Genomic DNA, 23,419 nt, shown 5'->3' with positions numbered 1-23,419 from the left:
TATCTTAACAGTGAAAAACAAAATACTGCTAATGGATTAACATGTGGACCTCTATCTTTGAATAAAATGTGATTGCAGTTGCTATTGCTGTGACAGTCTCTGGGTTGATGGTCTGCTCAAGTGGTATTGCTGCACTATAACTAGATATTGATGATTTGAAGTCCAGTTAGAATTGGGATTATAATCTTGAATGGAGAGATTTGAGCAAAATCTCTTGCAATTTTATGGTTTTAGTATTTTTTAAAATTAGACAAAGCTGTTGATATTGTTGTTTCTGTCAATACACAATACTATGATATGCAAAAATAAAGCTTTTTTTCATCAGCGACGTGCAAAATAGCATTGATACTTTGGACTAGTTCAGTGATTACTACTAGTCATAATTAAATAAAGAGTAGAAAGGTAGCTGAGCAAGAGCCATTTGGAGATTGAGATTTTATTAGACATTTATTTGAAGGGTAAACCATCTGACACCTCCCTCCCCTTCCTGGACCTCTCTATCTCCAATAATGATGACCAACTTGACACTGATTTTTTTTTTTTTACAAACCCACCGACTCCCACAACTACCTGGAATACACCTCTTCCCACGCTACCTCTTGCAAGAATGCCATCCCGTATTCCCATTCCTCCGCCTCCCGCCGTATCTGCTCCCAGGAGGATCAGTTCTGCCACAGAACACACCAGATGGTCTCCTTTTTTTAGACCACAATTTCCCTTCCCACGTGTTTAAAGATGCCCTCCAACACATTTCATCCACATCCCACACCTCTGCCCTCAGACCCTACCCCTCCAACCGTAACAAGGACAGAACGCCCCAGTGCTCACCTTCCACCCTACCAACCTTCGCATAAACCAAATCATTCGCCGACATTTCCACACCTCCAAAAAGACCCCACCACCAGGGATATATTTCCCTCCCCACCCCTTTCCACCTTCTGCAAAGACCGTTCCCTCTGTGACTACCTGGTCAGGTCCATGCCCCCCTACAACCCACCCTCCCATCCTGGCACCTTCCCCTGCCACTGCAGGAATTGCAAAACCTGTGCCCACACCACTTCCCTCACCTTCATCCAAGGACCTAAAGGAGCCTTCCACATCCATCAAAGTTTTTTACCTGCACATCCACGAATATCATTTATTGTATCCGTTGCTCCCGATGCGGTCTCCTCTACATTGGGGAGACTGGACGCCTTCTAGCAGAGCGCTTTAGGGAACATCTCTGGGACACCCACACCACCCCGTGGCCCAACATTTCAACTCCCAATCCCACTCTGCCGAGGACATGGAGGTCCTGGGCCTCCTTCACCGCCGCTCCCTCACCACCAGAAGCTGGAGGAAGAACGCCTCAGCTTCCACCTCGGAATAGTTCAACCCCAGGGCATCAATGTGGATTTCAACAGTTTCCTCATTTCCCCTTACCCCACCTCACCCCAATTCCAAACTTCCAGCTCAGCACTGTCCCCATGACATGTCCTACCTGCCTATCTTCTTTTCCACCTATCCACTCCACCCTCCTCCCTGACCTATCACCTCCATCCCCTCCCCCACTCACCTATTATCTCTCCACTCTTCAGGCTCTCTGTCTTTATTCCTGATGAAGGGCTTTTGCCGAAATGTCGATTTTACTGCTCAGATGTTGCCTGAACTGCTGTGCTCTTCCAGCACCACTAATCCAGAATTTATTTGAAGGGGATGTTTCTTATTTTTGTGATTTACTAACCAAGTTAGGTGGAACTTAAAAAGTCTGTACTGGTTCAAACATTAATACATTTGTGGTAGGTAGCATTTTTCAGTTTGACAATAGCAAGCACAATACAGAGGAACCTCAATTATCTGAACGAGATGGGTGGGCACTATTTCGTTTGGATAATTAATTATTCAGTTAATTGATTCAGTGGCTCTGCACTGGGGCTGTATTTTCTGAAGTTTCCTTTTTGTTTTCCTTACTCCCTCTCTTTGTCAAACCCCCCCGCCCCCAACCTTGTTCAACCCTGCTCCCACCCTTCAGCCAGACCGGACATTAACAGCAAGACTGCTGCTGCCTTTTTTGAGGTGGGGGGGGGTCTCAAAATGGAGCGTGCACACAACCTTTTTACTGCAGCTTTTTGATAAGTTCCACCTATGCCCTGTACAGGGCAATGTTGGAGAGATTATCTGGGGAAGGGGGGGTTTAGGATTCTTTCCCTGCATAGAACTCCAGGAAAAGTATGTGGGAGAGAGGGTGGGCGGTCAATCATTTGGAGACGGTGCCTGGGCTCCTATCGGTGTCTAGGACTGTTCTCTGCAGCATTTTAGTAAGCAGAGTTCATTTTAATCATTCTAAACGAAAGACTGGATCAGTATTGAAACACCTCTTTGTAATGTTTCTGTCAGGATCTTGATAATCTTCGGATAATTTGACATTTCAGATAATCAAGGTTCCTCTAATCTCAAAAATACAACTGCCAAGATTTCTGCATCTAGTAGTGTTCCAGTGGTGAACCAGTACTGTTTTCCAGTTACTCCTTTTTATATCTAGATTGTAAAATGTTACTTTAGGACCTGACCCAGATTTAAAGATTTGAGGCTCTTTTTCCAGGCCTGTTTTCCAATCTTTGCTTATCTTGTGGAGTAGACTTTCATAACAATTAAATTCTGAAAGTTGACAGTCTAACTACTTAGTAGGTACAGAGTTAAATCAAATGGTCCTTTGCATCCTAGATTCACCTAGACTGCAGATTGTGGCAGCAACTGACACTCATGTGACTTGGAGAAAGATTGCAAATATGAAAGTTTAACACCAGATAGTCTTTTATAACCTTCAGGCTATAAATCGGGTTCTTGGAAGGATGAAAAAGATATAGACTTAAAAATTGCCCAGTTAATATTAATTTACCACTTTAAAGGCCAAGTATTTTTAATCTCTATATTTATAAAGAAATAGTTGTTATAGTTTTCTGGAGTTCCTGTATTTACCTTGCACAGTTCTCCCTAGCAACATAAGAGAAACTTATGCAGTGCAAAACAATACTCCTGTTTCATTTTGTCAGTGGTTTCCCACACTTCAGATATCGAAAGGAACTGAGGGTGCAAAGAATCGATCATCTATTTACTTAAAGTTTCTACCATTGTGCAATGACTTAAATTTTCTGTCAACCAACTGCAGTCCTCTTCAAGAAAGCAGAGACCTTCCAGGATTAAAGAACCTAAAAGTAACCAAGAGCTTGTGTGAACTAACTTGTTGCTATGGAACAGTAGCCACATGGGTATTTGTTGCTGTTTTGCAGGTTCAAACCTTGTACTACTCTGCTGATCACAAACTGCTTGATGGGAGCGTACTAGATGGACAGGCTGAAGTGTTTGGCATTGATGATGACCACATTCAGTTTGTACAGGTACTGAATACTAAGGGGTGCACATGTGAATATTAGTTGGGATGGTATGTTCAATTCCCACTAATCAGACTAGCACAGAATATTCATTTTGCTTATATGGTCAGTGTAATGCAGGTTTTGAGCTGTTCATCTTGCATAGTGTAAAGCTGAAGGATATAGGATTTAGAAGTCGATTTGAGATACTACACAGGTGTGCCACCCGATGTAATGTAGTAAACTTGCTTTGAGGTGTTTTCCCTTGCTGACCATATCTTTCCTTAGCATAGAAGGAGATTTATAACTTGTTGAGCTTTGGCTGGAGCTATTCTTAAAGTTGTTTCTAGCATCACCTGATGTGCATATTGGGTAATTTTCCTTCTGCTTTTGAGGAGATGCTAAACATTCAGTTGCCACCAACCTGAATAGCACAAATTGTAGGGTCCTACAGGGACATTGTGGAGACTTGACAAATCTATAAAGTGTGTATAGTGCTGTTTGCCCACAGAGTTGAATCAACTGTCCAGTCTTTAATCTGCTCCTGTATCTACAGTGCTTTAGTTTTGGTACTTGTAACTTTTTTAAGCACCATTTTTTTCCATGCATTATGTACGTAAGTAATGGTATTCATTTGGTGGCTATTTTATTGCATATTGTTTGAGGGAAGTGAATAGATGTTAGTTGTTTTGGAAGTTGATAGTACAGTTTCTTGCATATGATTTAAGTAATCTTGGTATGAAGGAGGAATAGGGTGTGAAGGTAGAAGATGAATGCAGGTGTAGCCTAGCTAGGTTTTCTAGCTGCCCATTTGATTTTGCAGAAGACATCTCCGCGGGAGAACAGCCACCGACTGATGCACAGCATCTCTCCTGGAATTCTGAGTACTCAAGTGCAAACAAACAAAGATGAGTGGAAAATCATTGCATCGGAGAAAACATCATGTAAGTTACCCATCTATAGCAATCTTATTGGGAACATTGTTAATCAGTTTTAAGGGAGAAGAAATTACATGAAGCTTTTTCTCTGAAAGTATGCGATACTACTTTAATTTCTTGCAATGGGTTGGATAGCTTGCTGAGAGTCAAATTTTGAATTTTCCCTGCCATTCTATATAGGCATGTTGGAAAGGTTTTATCCACCACATTGAATGTATGGCTGGGTTGCATTTGTGTGTAGACCTCTGCCTACTTGCTGACAAGTCATTTCTTCTGCTTTGTCCTTCAGGCACTACGTATCTTTGTTTGGCTGTCTTAAATGGTGTACTGTGTGTCATTTTCGTTCATGGCCGCAATAGTCCCCACAGTTCACCCGTCAGCACTCCATGTCTAATCAAGAGTATCAGTTTTGAAGTTGAAGTTGAAGATGAAGATTGCAAGCTCTTGCCCCCCATGCAGTATGCCCGCTCTGGTCTAGGAACAGCAGAGCTGAATGGCAAACTCATTGTTGCTGGTGAGTCCAAATTCAAAGTGTTCCAACAAGTTTCCATATAAATAAGTGGAAGGGCATTTTTTTGTCTTTGTTTTTATCCCCTAGAGTTTTTTTTTCAGTTCCTGTTACTCAGTCATTCTTTGTATATAAGCATCAATCAGTAATTTCCCAGCACAGAGAAGGTTGTGGGTGTTGGAGGCCAAGTGTCTCAGTTCTAGGAAGTTGCTATGGGAACTACTTGGCGTAGTGACCTAGATCTAGTTGATCCATTAATGATCTTCCACCAACTAAGGTAAGAACTGTGGATAAGAGAAATGTTTTTATTTTGTTTGAACTGTTAGCAGCCACCTAAGAAAATCTGTGCCCATAAGCGGCTACACCAAGACAAATTTAGGCTTGGGCTCATAAATAAATCCTACTCAAGACTGAGTATATGTCCAAAAAAAAAACCCAACTCCACTAATGGATTTACCATCCCTGATTCCACATCAACATCCTGGGGATCACCATTGACCAGAAGTTGAACTGGTCAGTTGTATAAGTACTGTGGGTACAAGAACAAGTCCGAGACTGGGAACTGCACAGCGAATAACTTGTCTGCTGGCTGCCACCTACAGGGCAGAAGTCACAACTTTTCATGCAGAAGTTGGTATATGTATAGAAGGAGTTGCCAGAGGAGGTAGTGGAGGCTGGTACAATTGCAGCAATTAAAAGGCATCTGGATGGGTATATGAATAGGAAGGGTTCAGAGGGATATGGGCCAAATGCTGGCAAATAGGGCTGGATTACGTTAGGATATTTGGTTGGCATGGACGAGTTGGATCGAAAGGTCTGTTTCCCTGCTGCACATCTCTATGACTCTACAAGTATAATGCGTCTATAACTAGTGTTATAAACTTGAAAAGGAAACTAAAAGATCAGCTTAGGTTCCCTACAGTGTGGAAACAGGCCCTTCGGCCCAACTAGTCCACACCGACCCTCTGAAGAGTAACCCAGCCAGATCCATTTCCTTCTGACTAATGCACCTAACATGGGCAATTTAGCATAGCCAATTCACCTGCACATCTTTGGACTGTGGGAGGAAACCCGTGCAGACACGGAGAATGTGCACACTTTGCAAAGACAGTTGCCTGAGGCTGGATTCGAACCCAGGTCCCTGGTGCTGTGAAGCAACAGCGCTGACCACTGAGCCACTATGCCGCCAAAAGTATTGGCTAAAGTGGACTGGTAAAATGTACTATAAAAGTGAGATAATATTTCTGTTTGGCCTGTTATGACTAAATTCCAAATGTTCATACAAATGTTTATTCCTAGGCTGCAGAAGTTCATGTTGTATGTCGTGATCACTTAAAACAGTCTTTTGTACAGTTATCGACTTTATTCTGACAAGCTGGCAGACCCTCTTTTTTTTTTTGACAGGATTTTACGAAGGTTCTTTATGAAACAGTCAATGACAATTATAGTTTTTTTTCTCTCACTTTATTAAAATGTGTTTTTACAGTTCACTTCGCATGAGTTCAGTTTACATCCCTGTTGATAAACTCTGCTGTACATGTTCTGTAGATGTCCCTTTCATATTCACATTAACTCTTTTGATCTTTTTGTGTCAGTATAAGCTTAACTCTGTCTCCTACTTGATTCCTTTTCATCACCTTGATACTTTTTAATCTAAGCTATGGAAGTTATGCAGCTTTGCAAATTTGCATTTTTAGGTGAGTTTACTTAGAATACTCTTCATATTCTAAATGGCCTATAGTATTGGCTATTTTTCCCTTCATGCTTGGAGAAAGTGCTCATAGCAATGTTTGTCTATTCCTGATTAAAATATTGAACTTAATTGTCTCTGTCCAATTGTGAACAAATTGTGTATTCTTTTGGATATAGTTTGTACAGAAACTGCTAATGTTTTGCATCCTCATCAATAATACCAATTATTGTAACCCATTTCCCCCAAAGTTTTCCATGAATATTTAATGCAGAAATAACTGCTTAGTAGAACATAATGATCCTTCCAACACACTTTCCACAAATCTTTCATAGTCCAAAGCAGTTAGTAAACTCAATCTAATAGGTTTTTATTTTAATGAAATGTCTTGTTCAGTTAAAACTGTGTTTTGTTTTTACAGCAAACCTTGAATTACTCCTAGTACAGAAGAACCTCGATTATCCTAATTTCGGATTATCTGGCAAGATTGCAAGGTCCGATGCTTGGCTAAACTATTATCCGGCACTTGATTATCTGAACAAATTAATTCCACCTGTGTCATTTGGATAATCGAGGTTCCTCTATATTCAAATACACCATTGCTTGAAGTTAGATTGTTGCCAACACCTTTTTTTCCTTTTTGACAGTCTAAGTTCACAAGACCAGTTCTTTGCCTTAACTGTTAAATTTTCTTGCCAGCAGAGTTTCAAGCTAAACTAAGACAGCTAATGCAAAATCCTAAAATATTACTTCTGACCACTGTAAAACTCTATTGAGAGGGTATTTCTTTAGATTTAGACTCATGGGATTTGGCTTTTAAAAATAAGAAATCTCCCATGTAAGACTGAAGAGGAATTTCTTCTGTAGGCTGTTGTTGAATACCTTCAATACAGAATTTGATTTTTGATCTACAAAGCAGTCTGAGGTTATAGGGGCAAATATGAAAATGGACTTAAGGTCGCAATAGATAACCTATGATCTTGATGAATGTGGAGTAGCTCCCAGCCGAAGAGTTTACTTTTTTATGTTCGCTCCTTTTGTTTTCACTTTACCTAGTTGAGTATAACTGCAACATTTTTGTTTGAACAGTATCCCACTTGATTAACATTGAAGCACCACTTTAATCCCCTACCTCTTTACCACCTCTACTGCATAGTGCAGCCATTTGCATATCTAAAAACTGAACAGCAACAACTTAACCCTGCTTTACCAGTACCTTCCAGTGTGCCACTACTACCATCTACGATGATAACAAAGGCCTGGTAGCCCTACCTGCAAATTTTCCCTCTAAGCTCCACACAAATCAGACTTGGAACTGTATTGCTCTTCCATTTTCTGTAATTGAGTCAAAAACCTGGACTTTTGTAAACAGCACTGGCTTTTCCAGTGAATCTGAAGTGGCCGATATGGTGGCTCTGTGGTTAGCACTGCTGCCTCAAGTGCCAGGGTCCCAGATTCGATTCCAGCCTTGGGCAACTGTCAGTGTGGAGTTTGCACATTCTGCCAGTGTCTGCGTGGATTTCCTCCGGGTGCTCCTGGTTTCCTCCCACATTTCAAAGATGTGCAGGTGAGGGTAAATTGGCCATGCTAAATTGCCCATCATGTTAAGTGCGTTAGTCAGAGAGAAATGGGTCTGGGTGGGTTACTCTTCAGAGGGTTGGTGTGGACCTGTTGGGCTGAAGGGCCTATTTCCACACTGTAGGGAATTTAATCTAATCAAACTGCAGAGATTCAAGAGCAATGGGTGAGCCTATATATTTTCAGGGGTTTTTTTTTGGATGGGTTACAAAAATTGCAAATCAAGCAGCTTGATTTTTAAAGACTTTTAGAATCAATTTTAAATCTAATTGATCTTCCCTTGCATGTTAAGGCACAGGTAGTTTGAAATGCAATAGCAACAATAATGCCCATTTCTTGTATTTTACCTAGGAACATTAAAGCTATCTGTAGTGCTCTCACTGCTGACCAATTGCAGTTTTACTTTCTTTGCTTAAACATAGACACCTGGATGATAGCTAAAGGAAGGATGACTTGAGAATCAGTTATGGAATTCTGTAGAGATTGTGACTGACATCTGTTGATTATAAAATGATTATAGCATGATGAAAGGCCATTCAGCTGTTCATGTCTGTGCTGGCTCTGCAAGAGCATTTGGTCAACAGTCAGTCCCCTGTCTTTTCATAGCCTTGCAAATACAACTTTTGAGAATAATCCCATTCTTTATCTTTTGAATGCTTTTTACTTAATGCTTTCACCAGACAGTGATTTCAGATCCTGTCTACTGTGTTTGTGTAAAAATCTTGTTGCCATGGCTTTGTTTGCAATTTGTGTAAATCTGTACCTGTTTCGCAACCTGTTAATGAGACAGGTGTATAAATTCTGTCTAGACCCCTCAATGGTTTTAAATGTCTCTGGGAAAATCTCCTCCCACTATTCTCCAGAGGAAAACTATCTCACTTCCTCCAATCCACCTAAGTTACTGAAGTTCCTTGTCCCTGGAACCATTCTTGTGTGAATTTTTTTGGTACACTAATACTTTTACAGTCTTCATAAAACAAGCTCTCCAGAACTGACACTTATCTAGTTGAAACTGAACTTGTGTTTTATAGGGTATCATTTCCAGGTTTTTTTCAATAAATGAAATCATACCAATTATTGAGGTAATATATTCCATCGTCTCTTTGGAAAGAATTTAACTCCTCATTTTCTTGCTAATCTGCAAACAAATAATGACTTTTTTTGGTACTCTCCTTGTTGGTGACTCTCCTTTTGTTACTCTTTTTCTTAGTTCTAATTACAACGTTATTCTGGGTGTATCCTGCCACAGTATTTCCTATCATCTTGAAGTAACATTACATTATGGCAGCAGCCCTTCTCGCATGCCTGTTAAACAAGTACTATCTTGTTTTTTTTCCCATTCTCGATTGATTTTTGTTTTCCCTCACTGATTTTAGGACTTGTTGAATAAAATAAATTTTGAACAAACTTTATAACCAGTTTTAGTTTGAGACCCTCTTCTACATTGCAAAATCTTGCACATAGATTGTTGCTTTGTGCCATTTTTATCTTATACTTGTACATATTTTAAGGCCTGAAATTTATCAAGATTCTTGTGGCTTGTTTAGGTGGCTACAATCGTGAGGAATGTTTAAGAACAGTAGAATGTTTTGATCCTGCCACTAATGGATGGATTTTCATTGCTCCAATGAAGACTCCACGTGCAAGGTTTCAGATGGCTGTGTTGATGGTAAATGGGTAGAAGAAAAATGACCATTTATGAACATATCTTTTATAATAGTTGAGCATTTGTTTGATTATACTGTGTTTTAAACATGCTCTTTTAGAGCATATTTGATTTATAACCTGGCATTTTAGTATTGATTTTCATCTGTCAAAATGAATTTAGCAATCCCCCCCCCATTACTGCTTAATTTTATCTTTGGTTAAATCTTTTTTCTAAATGCTTAAGACTTGCCTATTGTTTTGGTGTTGCTTAGTGGGCGTGTCTTATCCTGTAGGGTCAACTGTATGTAACTGGTGGATCCAATGGTCACTCGGATGAGCTTTGCTGCGGTGAGACATATAATCCAAATACCAATGAATGGACCTCTGTGCCAGAGCTCCGAACCAATCGTTGTAATGCAGGCAAGTAGGCAAATGTTGTAATGTAATGATGGCAGACCTCTTGATAAGTCACTCATGACTGATCTCTGGTTGGTTGGCAGGTGTCTGTTCCTTAAATGGAAAGCTGTATATCGTTGGTGGTTCAGATCCGTATGGACAGAAAGGATTGAAAAACTGCGATGCTTTTGATCCAGTTTCAAAAACCTGGACAAACTGTGCTCCTCTAATTACACGTACGTCAATTGTGTATAAAATGTCAGGTGTTGCTGCTTAAACATATTAATGTAAAGTTCACTTGCAACATGTCTAAATCAAGTTTGTATATAAAAGTCACAATTGAATAAAATATTGATGTCATTATTTAAAATTCTACGCCTATTGCTGTTTTTTCTAAACTTCTGTACAAAGCAGTATTAATTCCAAATTACTGTTTAAACATTAGGTAGACATCAAGCTGCTGTATGTGGACTGGATGGATACCTATATGTGGCAGGAGGTGCAGAGTCCTGGAACTGTCTGAACACTGTAGAACGCTATAATCCTGAAAATAACACCTGGACTCTTGTTTCACCCATGAATATGGCTCGCCGTGGAGCTGGAATAGCTGTGTATGATGGTGAGAACAAGTACATTTTGCCACTTGAAAATTTTATATCAGCATGTTGAAGTGCATAATTTGTACCTCGAAGAGAATGGAAGTGGAGCATAAAAGGTGGGAACGCAAGAATTCTCAAGTCTCAAAGGGAGAAACACGTTTTATATTGCATGAAAAACAGGCATTGATCAGTCAGCCAAATTAGTTCTTATTGAATAAGATGTTCTAATGAAGCACATACCTGAAAGCTGTTGTCCCTTATGTTTCAGTGTGTAGAATTAGACCTGCATGTATTTGCATAAGTGTATTATAGGTGGTAGGATAGGTGGAGAGCAGTTAATAAAACATACAAAATGCTCGGCTTTGTTCTTGTACTCTGCACCCTTATCAATAGAGGTTTTGCTGAACTTGTATGAGACATTAGACTTCAGTACAGGTAGTTCTCCTTCTGTAATGCAATGGCTGCATTCTTGTGAAGCCCCACATTATAGAGAAAATGTGTTTTAGAAACCGTGTTCTCAATTTGTTAACTGTTACGGCAAATTTGCATTAATGAAATGCATGTTGTACTAGAATGACCTGTACCACGTACTGTTTTGAGCATTACACTTAAGTGATATAGAATAATACAGCACAGGTAAGTGGTATAGAAGAGTTATTGCCAGAAATTTAGAAGCTTCAATTATGAAAGATTTGTTTAAATTGGGATTGGTTTTACTCCAAGGGCGAGGCAACAAGGGGCTTTGATATAAGTTTTCAAAACTGAAAAATCTGGACAAATTAAATGGGGAGAATATATTAATGACTTAGATGAGGTAAGCGAATGTATTATATCCAAGTGTGCAGCTGGCCACATATAGGAAGGAAAGTGTTGAGGCTGACAATCTGCAGAGGGATTTAGACAGGTTGTAATTGGGCAAAAACGTGGCAGATGAAATATAATGTGGGGAAAATGTGAAGTCGCGCACTTCTGGTAGGAAGTTTAAATTGACAAAGACTGCAGAAATCTGTGCAACAGAGGGAATTTGGGAATCATCCATGAATCACAAAAAAAATTAGCAACTGAGTTTGGCAGGGAATGGGAAATGACCTAAGATATAATTTTAGCAGATAAGGTTAGAATAATCCAAAATATTTGACAAATACATTTAAGAGCGTGAGAGATTTGGACCCCCTTTAAAAATCAAGGTTGTCTTTGTGTTCCCATCTCCTGAGGTTGAGAGCCATTAAACAAATATTTTGCATCTGTTTGGAATGGAGGCTAGAAACTCTGAAATATCGATGTTTTGAAAACAGGTCACATTACAGAAGAGGAAGTGCTGGAAGTCTTAAGAAATAGAGATAATAAATCTCTACGACCTGATCAAGTGTATCCCAGAACGTTGTGAAAAGTTTAGGGAGGAAATTGCAGGGGATCCTAACAAATATTTTTATCACTTATAAACCCGACTGACACTGTTAGCCATCCTCCCAATGTTTGAGAGACTGTCAGAAGTCTGGGAAACTAAACTTGAGTGGTGGGTAAGCTTATTGAAGGTAAATTAAAGATAGGATTTGCATGCATTTGGAGGGGCAAGGATTGATTAGGGAGCAAACTTGATTTGAGAATTTTTCAGGAAATGACCAAGAAGACGGAGGGCAGAGTGGTAGATGTTGTTTAAATGGATTTCAGTAAAGACTTTGACATGTTTCTGCATGGTAGACTAATTAGTAAAGAAAGATCACGTGGGGCTTGGTGAGCTTGCAAATTGGATACAAAATTGGCTTTATTGTGGTGGAGGGCTTCTTGTTTTGGACTGGAGGCCAAATTCCTTCGGATTGGTACTGGGTCCAATTTTGTTTGTCATCTTATTTTCATCCAAATCACTTCCATAGGAAACCTAGTTAGTAAGTTTGCAGATGATACTGAAATTGGTGATATAATAGACAGTGAAGGGGGTTATCTTAAGATTACAAAGGACCTTGATCGATTGAGTCAGTGGGCAGGGGAGTGGTAGATGGAGTTTAATCTAGATAAATAAGATATTGCAGTTTGGTAAAGCAAACAATGACAGGACTAACCAATTAATGGTAGGGTCCTGGGTAGTGTCGAAAAGACACCTATGGGTTCAAGTACATAATTCTTTGAAATTTACATCACTGGTAGACAGGATGGCTAAATAGGTGTTGAGTACACTTGCATTCTTTGCTGAAACCTTTTGAGTATAGGAATTAGGATGTCATGTTGAGGTTGTACAGGATGTTGGTGAGGCCTCTTCAGGAGTACTGTGTCCACTTCTGGTTGCCCTGTTATAGAAAGGATATTTAAGCTGGAGAGGGTTCAGAAAAGATTCTGCCAGGATGTTGGCAGAAGTGGAGAGTTTGAGGTAGACTGCGACTTTTTTACTGGAATTTGAGGTTGAAAGGTGACTTTTTTGAGGTTTATAAAATCATAATGAACTTAGATAAGGTGACTGACCAGGTTCTTTTCCCAAGCGCGGATGAGTTCAAAACTAGGGGACATATTTTTTTGGGCGGGGGGGTTAGATTTAGAGGACATCTTTGTTTATAGTGGTTAGTGTGTGGAATGAACTGCCAGAGGAAGTAGTGGATGCAGGTATGGTTAAAATGTTTCAGTCATTTGGACAAGTCCATGAATAGGAATGGTTTGGAGGGATACAGCCCAAGCACAGGCAGGTGGACGAGCTTAGTTCGGGAACATTGTTGGTGCTGACTTGGACCAAAGGGTCTGTTTTCCATGTTGTATTATTCTGAATGGAGTATAAAAGTAGTTTTAGAAAAGCTCCATTTCTATAAGACACAGCTGGAATACTGAACAGTTTTTGTTTGTTTTTAAAACAAAACATGGACTGCTTTTGGAGGCTGTCTAGAGAAGCATCACTCTGCTAATACCAAGGTATGGAGGGACTCTCTCTCTTATGAGGAGGCTGTATAGTTTGGATCTGTACTTTTTCAAAAAGAATAAGAGATGACATCGCCCTGACATAAAACCCAGAAAGTGGGAACGCAGTTCACGTGAGATCAAGCAGTGGTTGCTTTCTGACTAATCCCCATGTTCCACCCTGACAGGGCCTGAGCAGTGACCTGAGTGAGTAAGTGTCTGTTTTTCCCTTCCTTCCTCTTCCTCTTCAGAACTTCACAGGAAAGATGTGCACAGATTGTTTCCTCTTTTGGGAGTGTATAGGCATAATCTCATAAGGGATTGTTTTATTTATGACTGAGATGAGGAAGTTTTTTGAGGGTAGTGAATTTGTGGAATTCTTTACTACAGAATGCAGTCAAGGCTGGGTCATTGGGTATATTCAAAGCTGAGAGATTTTTTAATCGGCAAGTGCATTGAGGGTCCAGTCTGCAACAGATGCGATTGTTGCCATCCGTGAAATTCATATCCTGTGTATTCCTCATTGTGTGGTAGGCAACCGCACAAGGTTATCCTGAGGGCTAAAGAGTACTCTAATCAAATCATTGCTTACTATGTACCATTTATATTCATGAACCGGTCTAAGGCCACTTTTTTTTTTAAATCATCCAGGTTATGGCTTAACTGCTGCAATAAAGTATCCAAATAGTTTGAGCTATGTGAAGCCAGCCATTTCATACAGTTACTGCTTTACATAAGTAATATTTACCAAAAACAGCACACAACTTTATTATTACATGAAATTTAGTGCCACTATAAGCTTCTTGATGTAAAATTTTAAACTCCAGTTCCACTTTTGTTTGAGTCTTTAACCATTTTAGGCAACTCTAGGAAACAAATGGGCACAGAGGACATCAGAATATTCTTTATCTTGGGGACAAACTGGATTCTTAATTCCAGTTCAGCTTGGAGTGTAAGGTTAACCCTTTGTCTCGAGTTTTCTGCTTCCAAATGGACAGCTGTTCCACAAACTTAAGTTTCAAATTGTACATCTTAGACTTTCCAAGCACCTCACCTGTGACTATCAATGATACAAATATCTCAGCAAGAGGCCCAGCAATCGGTTCTCTAGCTTCTCAGAGTTCTCGGGTACACCTGATCAGGTCCTGGGGATTTATCCACCTTTAACCGTTTCAAGACATCCAGCACTTCCTCCTCTGTAATCTGGACATTTTGCAAGATGTCACCATCTATTTCCCTACAGTCTATATCTTCCATATCCTTTTCCACAGTAAATACTGATGCAAAATATTCATTTAGTATCTCCCCCATTTTCTGTGGCTCCACACATAGGCTGCCTTGCTGATCTTTGAGGGGCCCTATTCTCTCCCGAGTTACCCTTTTTGTACTTTAATATATTTGTAAAAACCCTTTTGGATTCTCCTTAATTCTATTTGCCAAAGCTATCTCATGTCCCTGTTTTGCCCTCCTGATTTCCCTGTTAAGTATACTCCTACTTCCTTTATATTCTTCTAAGGATTCCTCGATCTATCCTGTCTATACTTTATATATGCTTCCTTTTTCTTAACCAAACCCTCAATTTCTTTAGTCAGCAAGCATTCCCTATACCTACCAGCCTTTCCTTTCACCCTGACAGGAATATACTTTCTCTGGATTCTCGTTATCTCCTTTTTGAAGGCTTCCCACTTTCCAGCCGTTCCTTTACCTGCAAATATCTGCACTCAATCAGCTTTCGAAAGTTCTTGACCTTTCAAACCAGTTTTTTAAATAAGATCATGGCTGATCTGATTGTAAATTCATATCTCTATTCCTGTGCACCACCAATAACACTTCACTTCCCTTGCTGAAAAAATATCTTTCTGCCTCTGCCTTAAAAATATTTAAAGTACTGCTTTTACCACCTTGAGGAACAGAGTTTTAGTTCTCAATCCTCAGATAAATTTCTCATCACATCCTTAAATGGGTGACCACAAACAGGTATCCCACGCTATGTGAATGTAGAGAGCTCCCAAGAAACCTTTCATAAGCTGAAAATGGCGTAAAGTGAAAACGCATAATTTGAGAAAAATTTCGCCATTATTCGCAAAAGCAAAAATCATCTTTGGATTTGCGAAAATGGGTACAAACATAGGTCTTTCATAAAAGCGAAGTGGCATAAAGCAAACGCTGAAAAGGCAGGGCATACCTGTATTTTAAACAGTGACCCTAAATTCTGGCTTCTCCTACAAAAGGAAACATCCTTCCCACATTCACCCTGTTAAGACCTTTCAGGATTTTACACATTTCAATCAAGTCAACCAGCCTATCCAACGTTACCTCATAAAACAACCAGTCAATTCTAGGTATTAATCTTACAAACCTTCCCTGAACTGCTTTCAATGTATTTACATCCTTCCTGAAATATGGAGACTAATAATTACATCAGGCTGCAAATATTGTTTCATCAATGCCCTGTATAACTCAAACATAGCCCCTTTCAATAAAACATAACATATAAGTTTTCATGATACTTGCTGTACATGCATACTAACCTTTGGTGACTGTCTCACAAAGACATTCAAATTGCTCTACATCTTTCAGCTGTGCAATTTCTCACCTTCTAGATAATATACCTATTTATTCATTCTGCTAAAATGGACAGTTTTCACTCCATTTGCCACATCTTTGCCCAAAAAAAATCTTACATAGAATGAGAGCATCATTGGTTTGGTCAGCCCTTATTGCTCAGACAGCATTAAGTTGCTGTGGATATGGAGTTGCAGATAGGCCAGACAGGTAAGGAGGCAGACTTACTTGATTAGGGTAGAAAGATTGAGATCAGGGTATCAACCATCAGAGTATGATAGGATCAATATCTGTTTTTTGGTAAGTATTAGATTACACTTAACCAAATAATAATTTCTATTCTGAATTAAATAAAAAGCTGATGTAGAATAGTTAGTGTTTTCTTATCACCCACAGTTAAACTGTCAAAGTCCTTTTTTGATAATGATTTTGTCAATCATGAGTGCTCAGGTTCTGTGTAGCTCCACAAAACAAAACATAACTGGACAGGAAGGAGACTTTCAGAATTTTTCTTGCATTAAGTTAGTGTACCTTCATTCTGTTCAAAACCCCACAGTGCAAGGTTTTTGTCAACCTGAGGCTAAAAAAATTCACATGTTGAACTATTAAATCGGAGTTACAGTTGAACAAAAAGATTAATACCTGTGCATTAATATACTCAGTTTCATGTTTCATTTAGTCCATACAGGGGAACCTCGCTTTATCCGAAAGTGATGGGCAGACACTATTTCGTTCAGATAATCTATTTTATTCGGTTAATTGATCAAATGCCTTTCCTCTGGGCTCTGAGCTTTTAAAGTCTGCTCCTTGTCCAGGATACTGCAGCAGCACACCACATGCGAGCCCCCCATCCCCCTCTCTGACCCCAACACCACACCTTCTACTCCCCTGCAACACCGCCCCTGCCTACCCACCCCCACCCACCCAATACATCCCTGCCCCCTCTCTGGGGCAGTCAGACTAGACACCAACAAGGGCTGCTGCTGCCTTTGTGAGGTGAGTCTCCAAAGAGCACACGTGCATGCACACAGCCACAGCCCCACACACATTTTACTGCAACTTTTTGACAGGTTCCACCTTTTGCCCTGTACAAGGCAATGTTGGAGAGATTATCTGGGAAGGGGGTTTAGGGTATGCCCGTGTAGAGCTCCAGGGAAAGTGTAGGGGGAGAGAGAGTGGGTGGGCAGACAGACATTTTGAGACTCTGCCTGTTTAATCACTGTATACAAAAGACGCGATCACTGTTAGAAACATGTCTTTGATATGTTTCCATCGAGTAATCCGATTTTCGGATAATTGGTATTCGGATAATCAAGTTTCCTCTGTAATCCAGCTCTCTTCTAATCCTACACCACGTACAATCAAATTTAAGATGTATTCATTATTGTAATACAGCTTAAGTTTCTGGAAGCTGGATATTTATATGCAGAAGTCTGTCCACTTCAAGCAGAGATGGGTGTGAACATTTGCCATGGCGTTGTCTTGACTAGTCAAAGTTGACTTGCTAATCTTATAAATTACCAAAAGTTTGAAGGAAAAATAAGCTTTTATGGTAGTACTTAAGAACATTAGGCAAAGTGTCCCCTGTTTAACGATTTGGATCTTGTGATTTGCGCTCCAACTTCACAGAAGCACAGCTCTTTAATTTTAAACAGCAAACATAAATTTATTTAGCAAAGTATCACCATTCTTAATTTGAACAATTTGGATTTTCACTTGAATCTTATCTGCAACAAGTTAACCCTTCCTCGTGCTTCTACGTAAGCAAACTGTTAAATCTTTTATCCTGTTTATGATAAATGGAATTAACATTGCGTCCTAATCATTTCCACAAACTTTACCATTACCTTTGCCTTTCTGCTGTGTCCCTAGTTGTAAAGGAGAGCAGTACAGAATTAACTGCCAACTGTTGATCTTTACTCTTCAGCCAACATTGAATCAGAATGATTCTTTTTTTGTCAGTTTCTAAAGCGTAAATAGGTCTTGTCTCAGTGACTACTATAGTAATGCAATTTATTTTACAGGAAAAATCTTTGCTGTGGGAGGATTTGATGGAACCCATGCACTCAGCTGCGTTGAGATGTTTGATCCAGCCAAAAATGAGTGGAAGATGATGGGAAGCATGACATCAGCAAGGAGTAATGCTGGAGTTGCTGCTGTAAATGGGCTCCTTTATGCTGTGGGAGGCTTCGATGGCAATGTGTTTCTGAACAATGTGGAAGTGTACAATCCAGAAACCAATGAATGGAGCCCATACACTAAAACAAATTTGTCCAGTTTATAAAGTTTATCTTTTTCTTTGCTGCTTAACAAGTTTAGTGATGTAATTTGTGTAGTTGTTTTGTGGGGTGGGATGGGGAGGGATGGAGAGAGATTACAATTTGGATGTTTATGGTTAGGCTGTAGCTATTTAGAACAACTTAAAGCATGACTTCTGGGTTTTACTAGTAACAACCACCATTTTTTGGATTTGCTTATAATTGCATTGAGCTGTAAATACTGTTGTCCCAGAATGTAATATGTTTGTTGTGTATTCCAAGTGAGTTTTTTGGTTAAGTGCAAACCTGGTATGCAGAAAACAATTTCAAAATTTGGATAATAGGAAATATGTATTTTTTAAGAGCTTCCCCAGAGTTTTTTGTTTTGCAGCATTTGCACATTTTCATCATGAAGTTCTGGTTAGAAGTGCCGCATAGTTATGAAATAACATGGTAAACTTGACATGGAGGGAAGGGACCAGGAAAGCAAAGAGGCAGTATTATCTTGCCTCAAGTATTTCAACTAGTCATGGATATATTGAACAGCCTGCCAATTAATGCATTTTTCTTTGAATTAAATGTTTTATGATCACCTTTTTATAACAATTTTTATACCTGGATGAATATACTATATAAAAGAAACAATCAGATATTGTTTGGAACCATTTAAACTAAAGCTTACAATTAGAGGCATTAGAGTGGGACATTTAAAGTTCTTGAGGAGAATTTTATGTACGTTTGCCTCTGCTATAACTTATTGTACTACGCTGTAAATGCTTGGTAAACTTAAGGGTTTATTGAATGTGAAATTGTATTAGGATGCAAGTGAAGGATTGAAGAGCACCTGAGTGAGAACCAATTTGTTACAAGCTATGTAGCTAACATTCCTAAAACAATAGATGATCTAGAAAATTAAATATTTGAACTGTTTCGTGGGCTGTGTGTATTATTTTAAATGTATAACTTTAAGATTGTAAGTGGTCTTTTCAGACCTTCACCAAATTAGCAGACCGTTTTTCTTTCTATTTATGTACTTTTTAAAAATCCCTGCCTTAATTTAGATTTGTTTTAGGATTCCAGCTGTTTATTTGAAAAATCACCTTTAAATCAGTTAAGGTGCTAATGTGAAACATATTTCCATGGAACTCTGCATTCGAACTATTCTTGAACACCCATTCACATCAATTTAGCTTCCTCTTCATTGCACTTGTTCATGGAAGCTATAGCTGTATCAAAATTTTCAGGTGTAATTTGGAGGTACCTGAATCTAGATTTTAATAAATTGAGGTAGTTGATTTTGTGGTAGCAACACAATCATGGTACCATAGTAGAAGTTGCACAAAGTTTTTGAATAAACCATTCTTATGGTTTGAAAATTAAGAGCACAAATTTATAACTGTTTTGAGTGGGTGGCACAGTGGTTAGCACTGCTACCTCACAGTGCCAGAGACCCGAGTTCAATTCCCGCCTCAGGCGACTGACTGTGTGGAGTTTGCACATTCTCCCCGTGTCTGCGTGGGTTTCCTCCGGTTTCCTCCCACAGTCCAAAGATGTGCAGGCCAGGTGAATTGGCTATGCTAAATTGCCCATAGTTTTAGGTAAAAGGGGTAAATGTAGGAGAATGGGTGGGTTTCACTTCGGCGGGTTGGTGTGGACTTGTTGGACCGAAGGGCCTGTTTCCACACTGCAAGTAATCTAATCTAAATTGAGTAAATTTCACCAAAATTCTCCTAAAGGAATTGTGGTCTGGTATCAAACTTCAGTAATGTTGAATAAAGACATGTTCTGTTGAAGCTTTGTCATGCACTTAGCAGGATAATGTGCAAAAAATACCAATGTAATCAGGAAGTAACATTTTTCTGAAAGTACTCACTAGTTGATAATGAACTCTTCTAGAGATGTTGTCATTGACTCAATGATCAACAGCTAACTGCCCAAGTTTGGTCATAGGCTCAGTCTTGTGTACTAAAGTTACATATTCTGATCAGTGCACTGTATTATCTGGCTTTCACATTTTGTTACAGTGAGTTTCTGTGACTGAATCCTTAGGACAACGATCAACTTTTTAAAAAATGTAGGTCATTTTGTAAGATGGTTAAACATATCAAGATTTGTTGGGGAATGTAGAAGCATTAACTTTTTTTTTTCTCTTGCACACAGTGATAGCTGATTTATACCATATAATGTGGCACTATTCCTTGTGAAAAATGTTTTACACTTTTTTGGGGTTTGAGCCTTAATTTTGACTACTTCTTCTTTCAGTCACTCTTACCTTTTTTCATCTGAGGCTAATCCCTTGGTACTCAGCATGACTTCATCCACATCAATTGTAACCCACAAACAGCATGATAAAAATCCACGTGAAACATTAGAATTTGAGATTTTTTTTAAAAAAAGCATAAGATCATACTGTGTCAGTTAGGCATTACCTTTTATCTGTTTTAAAGAGAGCATGTTGCCTTATCCAAGTCATGCGAGCTTTTCAAATTCTAATTTTAAAAATAAAAATATAACAAACTGGCTGGGAGAATTCCACAGCATATAGTCAAGTTCACAGATTAAAAACAGCAATAAAAGATTTCTGCACCAAATCCTGATTGCATCAATAAATCAGAAATAGGATCCAGTCTGTAGATTAGAATAATAAAGTAGTCTAAGAGCTAAGCTCATTGATGTCACCATTATTCTTAGTATAACGTCAGGTGTAAAACATCTTTCAAACCTTTTTAGCAAATGCTGTTTAATATTGCAAGACAGGTGTTAGGTAAGCAGTCCCTTACTGTACAAATGTGATCCTCCATATCAAACAAAAGCCCATACTGTTAAAACTGTCCAATTAAGATACTTTTGAAAAGGACTTGTTGGTTCCTTCATGAAATGCCTTCGAGCCCTCAGTTCTTTAAAACAAGAAAGCAAATGTAAAAATTGAAAGCCATTTCACAACCACATAACCTTAAGATTAAATTATTTTTCAAAACACGCCCCCCCTTCTCCATATCTGCCATTGCACCAACCATCAGTACATGACCATTTTTCACTTCTCCTATCTCGTGAACAAATATTTCCCTTCTCGGTTTCGATAGGATTGATAGACTAGAAACCTAGTAGAAACTCTTTGCCCCTAGCAAAATATAATCCAATAAGTCCATTTTTAAGTAAATCTAAAGTGAAAGTTAGATTCCTTAATTTTCAGGGCAAAATAAAATGAAAAACACTATAGTCCTAGCTGAAATAGACTACATCTGTGACACTCCATCACCTTTAAGAGCAATAAAAATCTACCAAAGGCATAAAATCAAAATAATTGGAAGTATATATTGGTATGCTAAAAATGTAATAGAAAGTAGATTTTGTTTAATGAATCATAGTTGTCTAGAATGAAGAATTGGAAATAAAGGCAGTCATCAGATTGTTGCTGTCCATAAACATTTCAATAACATTTTTTTTAGATTGACTGCATCATCTAGTGGCAAAAACGAGTCAATGCACGGAGCTGCAGATTCCTTAGGGAAGAAAGTATGGAAATAGTTTTGTGTGAAAGAGAGGAAAGCTAGCAGGACCAGACAGGGAGGGCATGTTTGGCCAGGCAAGGGCAGAGGGAGTTAATATTAAAAAGGGAAGTGAATCTTGGGGAGGAAGTAAGGGCTGGAAGAATGTAACAGACCAGCCTAGAGAGAGGCTAATTGGCCAAAAATATGAAAGTAATTAGAGGAAATATCATGAAAATAAAACATTAAACAGAACTTAAAGCGAGGACTTCTGGTGCAGCACCTATCCATTTACCTCCTGTACTTTACATGCCTTGCAGCAACTTATATAAGCATATTTCAACCTGGTATACAATTGCTACTTATGGTGTAATCTACTTGCAAAGAAAAAGTGATTACTTTCCTGAATGGTACTGCTCTTATCTGAAAGTGTAACCCTGTAGTCCCTATTTCTTGCCAGATTAATTCAGACACAATCTGATGTTTTGTTCTGACAATTCTAATGAATCTCACTGTAAAATTAAAGGAGCATGACAAACTTTCTTTCATGCATTATCAAGCCCTCAGGTATTTAAAATTAACCCAAACTATAGTTTATGAGTTTCTCTTGGCTATTGGTGGTATTTACAAGATTTAGGGAGGGATGGTGAAGAGAAGTGTTTATGGGAATCCGGGAGAACAGATGGATGACCCTGTATGAAATTATGGCACTGGCAAAGATGCACTGATGCAACTGACTTTATTTTCCACAAAGCTCCAAAGCCATTAGTGGTTGTAATGCTTTGCCGATTTAAAAAGCCATTCAGTTTTGCAAGCCTACTCAAGAAGATCATGAATTCAATTTTCTGCATCTACCTCCAAGAATGTTTATTTCCTTACCTAACAAGAACACCTTATGTTCACAGTTTATGCCACCCACTTCTGAGCCATAGACTTTGAGAAATAAAAACACTCACCTTCCCCCCACCCCCCCCCCGCCCCCGCAAAAGGGCAATGCACCGAAGTAAACATCCTGCCCATATCCATCTTGTAAAGACCATTCAAGGTCTTACGCACTTCAATTACTCTTCACATTCTTCAATCACCATTCACTTTTCTAAACTCTTGTGAAAACAAGTACAATTTTTCCTCATGAAAAAACTCACTCATTTCAGCAACCCTTACCTGAACCACCTCCAAGTTTGCATCCATAAAGTAGTTCCTCCCGCCCTTCACTTGGAAATACCTTTTTTAAGCTATTCAGAAACTGGAATAAATACATTTCTCTCACTGTGCAATAATATAACAATTTTATCATCTTCAATTAAGTGCTTCACAGGTGAATTTGTCTCTTCCTTGTTCTTTTGTAAGTGTTGTCAAACAGGTATTATTTTCTAGTTCTGATGATGAGTCTATACTTAAAACGTTGGGCTGGATTTTATCGGTGGTCCCCTGGCCAAAATGCTGGTGGCAAGGCCCCCCACCAAACTGGCAGTAGGAACAACCTCCCCTTTAATTAAGAGCTGAAATGGGGGATGAAAGT

General features: G+C 39.0%; 1 protein-coding gene across 3 annotated transcripts in view; it reads left to right on the top strand.

Annotated features, from left to right (window-relative positions):
• The window catches only part of ivns1abpa (influenza virus NS1A binding protein a), a 29,152-nt gene extending 9,813 nt beyond the window's left edge, over positions 1-19,339 (top strand). For all 3 annotated transcript variants that reach the window (XM_060830298.1, XM_060830297.1, XM_060830299.1), the window contains exons 8-15: positions 3,270-3,377; positions 4,174-4,294; positions 4,578-4,802; positions 9,612-9,733; positions 10,005-10,131; positions 10,212-10,343; positions 10,553-10,726; positions 18,176-19,339. In XM_060830298.1, the coding sequence (XP_060686281.1) occupies positions 3,270-3,377; positions 4,174-4,294; positions 4,578-4,802; positions 9,612-9,733; positions 10,005-10,131; positions 10,212-10,343; positions 10,553-10,726; positions 18,176-18,435 (1,269 nt within the window). In that variant the 3' untranslated portion in view covers positions 18,436-19,339. The remainder of the gene's footprint in view (positions 1-3,269; positions 3,378-4,173; positions 4,295-4,577; positions 4,803-9,611; positions 9,734-10,004; positions 10,132-10,211; positions 10,344-10,552; positions 10,727-18,175) is intronic.
• The last annotated feature ends 4,080 nt before the right edge of the window (positions 19,340-23,419 follow it).

This window comes from Hemiscyllium ocellatum, chromosome 9 (genome assembly GCF_020745735.1).
Source record: "Hemiscyllium ocellatum isolate sHemOce1 chromosome 9, sHemOce1.pat.X.cur, whole genome shotgun sequence".
Taxonomy (NCBI): Eukaryota; Metazoa; Chordata; class Chondrichthyes; order Orectolobiformes; family Hemiscylliidae; genus Hemiscyllium; species Hemiscyllium ocellatum.
This window is presented reverse-complemented; position numbering and strand designations above follow the sequence as displayed.